The sequence below is a fragment of the Corapipo altera genome, unplaced genomic scaffold (assembly GCF_003945725.1).
Source record: "Corapipo altera isolate COAL_440 unplaced genomic scaffold, ASM394572v1 57660, whole genome shotgun sequence".
NCBI lineage: Eukaryota > Metazoa > Chordata > Aves > Passeriformes > Pipridae > Corapipo > Corapipo altera.
This window is the reverse complement of record NW_020889531.1, coordinates 228-2,092: the sequence shown is the minus strand read 5'-3', so window position 1 is coordinate 2,092 and position 1,865 is coordinate 228. Positions and strand designations below refer to the sequence as shown.

The 1,865-nt window shown below is 66.3% G+C and overlaps 1 protein-coding gene across 1 annotated transcript; it reads right to left on the bottom strand.

Moving 5' to 3' along the window:
- Nucleotides 1-374: 374 nt before the first annotated feature.
- On the bottom strand, nt 375-889 carry LOC113942240 (nanos homolog 3-like; the record flags this gene model as incomplete). The annotated part of the gene is made up of 2 exons (XM_027633375.1): nt 797-889; nt 375-721 (listed from the first exon to the last, which is right to left on the bottom strand). Coding segments are annotated over exons 1-2 (440 nt in total), but the record flags the coding sequence as incomplete, so codon positions are not given.
- Nucleotides 890-1,865: the final 976 nt, after the last annotated feature.

Here is a 1,865-nt window from a genome sequence, read left to right as displayed (position 1 = left end):
ACCCTTCTCCACCCAAACTGGGACCCTCCCCCAATCCCAAACTGGGATCCTCCCAATCCCAAACTGGGCTCCCTCCCCAATCCCAAACTGGGACCCTTTTTCACCCAAACTGAGACCCTCCCAGTCCCAAACTGGGACCCTCCCCACCCAAACCCGGACTCTCTCCCACACAAACTGAGACCCTTCTCCATCCCAAACTGGGACCCTTCTCCACCCAAACTGGGACCCTTCTTCACCCAAACTGTGATCCTTCCCCAATCCCAAACTGGGCTCCCTCCCCACCCAAACTGAGGCCCTTTTTCACCCAAACTGAGACCCTCCCAGTCCCAAACTGGGACCCACCCCCCCCCCCCCCCACCCCACTGCCCCGTTACCTGCGCGTGTCCGTCCATCCATCCGCCCATCCGTCCCTCGCCAACTTCCCTCCGTCCCTCGCCGCCCTCTTGTTGCCCGCGTTTCCCTCCCTGGCCGCTCTGCGGGCCCCGCTCCCGGCCCTGTCGTACACCGAGCTGTACCCGCGCGGGGTCAGGGGGCAGAAGCGCCGCGTGTGCGCCCGGTCCTGGGTGGCCCCGCACTGGGGGCACACGTAGCTCCGCAGCACCGGGCACTGCAGCCGCCCGCCCGCGTCCCGCAGGTTGTGCCCCCGGTACACGGCCGGCGCCTCGCCGTTGTGCCGGCAGAACGCGCAGAACGCGGCGCCGGGGTCGCTGGGATCCGGCTCCTCCGGGGAGGAGGAGGCGGAGGGGGGGTTTTTGGGGGGGTTTTTGGGGGGGTCGTCCCCCCCCAGCAGCGTCGCCGCCAGCCCCAGGTAGTCCCGCCACATGTCGAAGGGGCCCGCGGGCTCCAAGGGGCGCGGTGAGGAGAAGGCGGAGGGGTTCGTGGGGCTCATCCCGCCGGGGGAGGGAGGGAGGGAGGGAGGGACGCCGGGGATTTGGGGTTCCCGGGGCTCTGAAGGGGATGGACGCTGGAGTTTTGGGGCTCTGAAGGGATGGACGCTGGAGTTTTGGGGCTCTGAAGGGCTGGACACCGGAGTTTTGGGGTTCCCGGGGCTCTGAAGGGCTGGACGTCGGAGTTTTGGGGTTCCTGGGGCTCTGAAGGGATGGACGCTGGAGTTTTGGGGTTCCTGGGGCTCTGAAGGGCTGGACGCCGGAGTTTTGGGGTTCCCGGGGCTCTGAAGAGCTGGACGCCGGAGTTTTGGGGTTCCTGGGGCTCTGAAGGGCTGGACGCCGGAGTTTTGGGGTTCCCGGGGCTCTGAAGAGCTGGACGCCGGAGTTTTAGGGCTGCCGGGGCTCCCCGTGCAGTCTGGGGTGGGGTATCACGGTATTCCCGGTGTTCCCGGTGTTCCCGGTGTTCCCGGTGCTCCCGGTGCGGTGAAAGGCGGGAGAGCAGAGCTTTGGTGCTCCCAGTGCTCCCAGTTCAGTGGGGCGGGGGATCGCGGTGTTCCCAGTGCTCCCAGCGCTCCCAGTTCAGTGGGGCGGGGGATCGCGGTGTTCCCAGTGCTCCCAGTGCAGTGTGGGATGAGGTACCGCGATGTTTTGCTGCTCCCAGTGCTCCCAGTACCGTGTGGGGCCGGAGGCGGCGCCACGTGCCCGGCGCTCCCAGTGTTCCCAGTGTTCCCAGTGTTCCCAGTGTTTCCCAGTGTTCCCAGTGTTTCCGGGGCTGCGGACCGCGCTCCACGTGCCTGGCGCTCCCAGAGCTCCCAGTGTTTCCCAGAGCTCCCAGTGTTCCCAGAGCTCCCAGTGTTTCCCAGGGGTCCCAGTATTTCCAGTGTTTCCCAGTATTCCCAGTGTTCCCCAGAGCTCCCAGTGTTTCCCAGTGCTCCCAGTGTTTCCCAGTGTTTCCCAGTGTTCCCAGAGCTCCCAGTG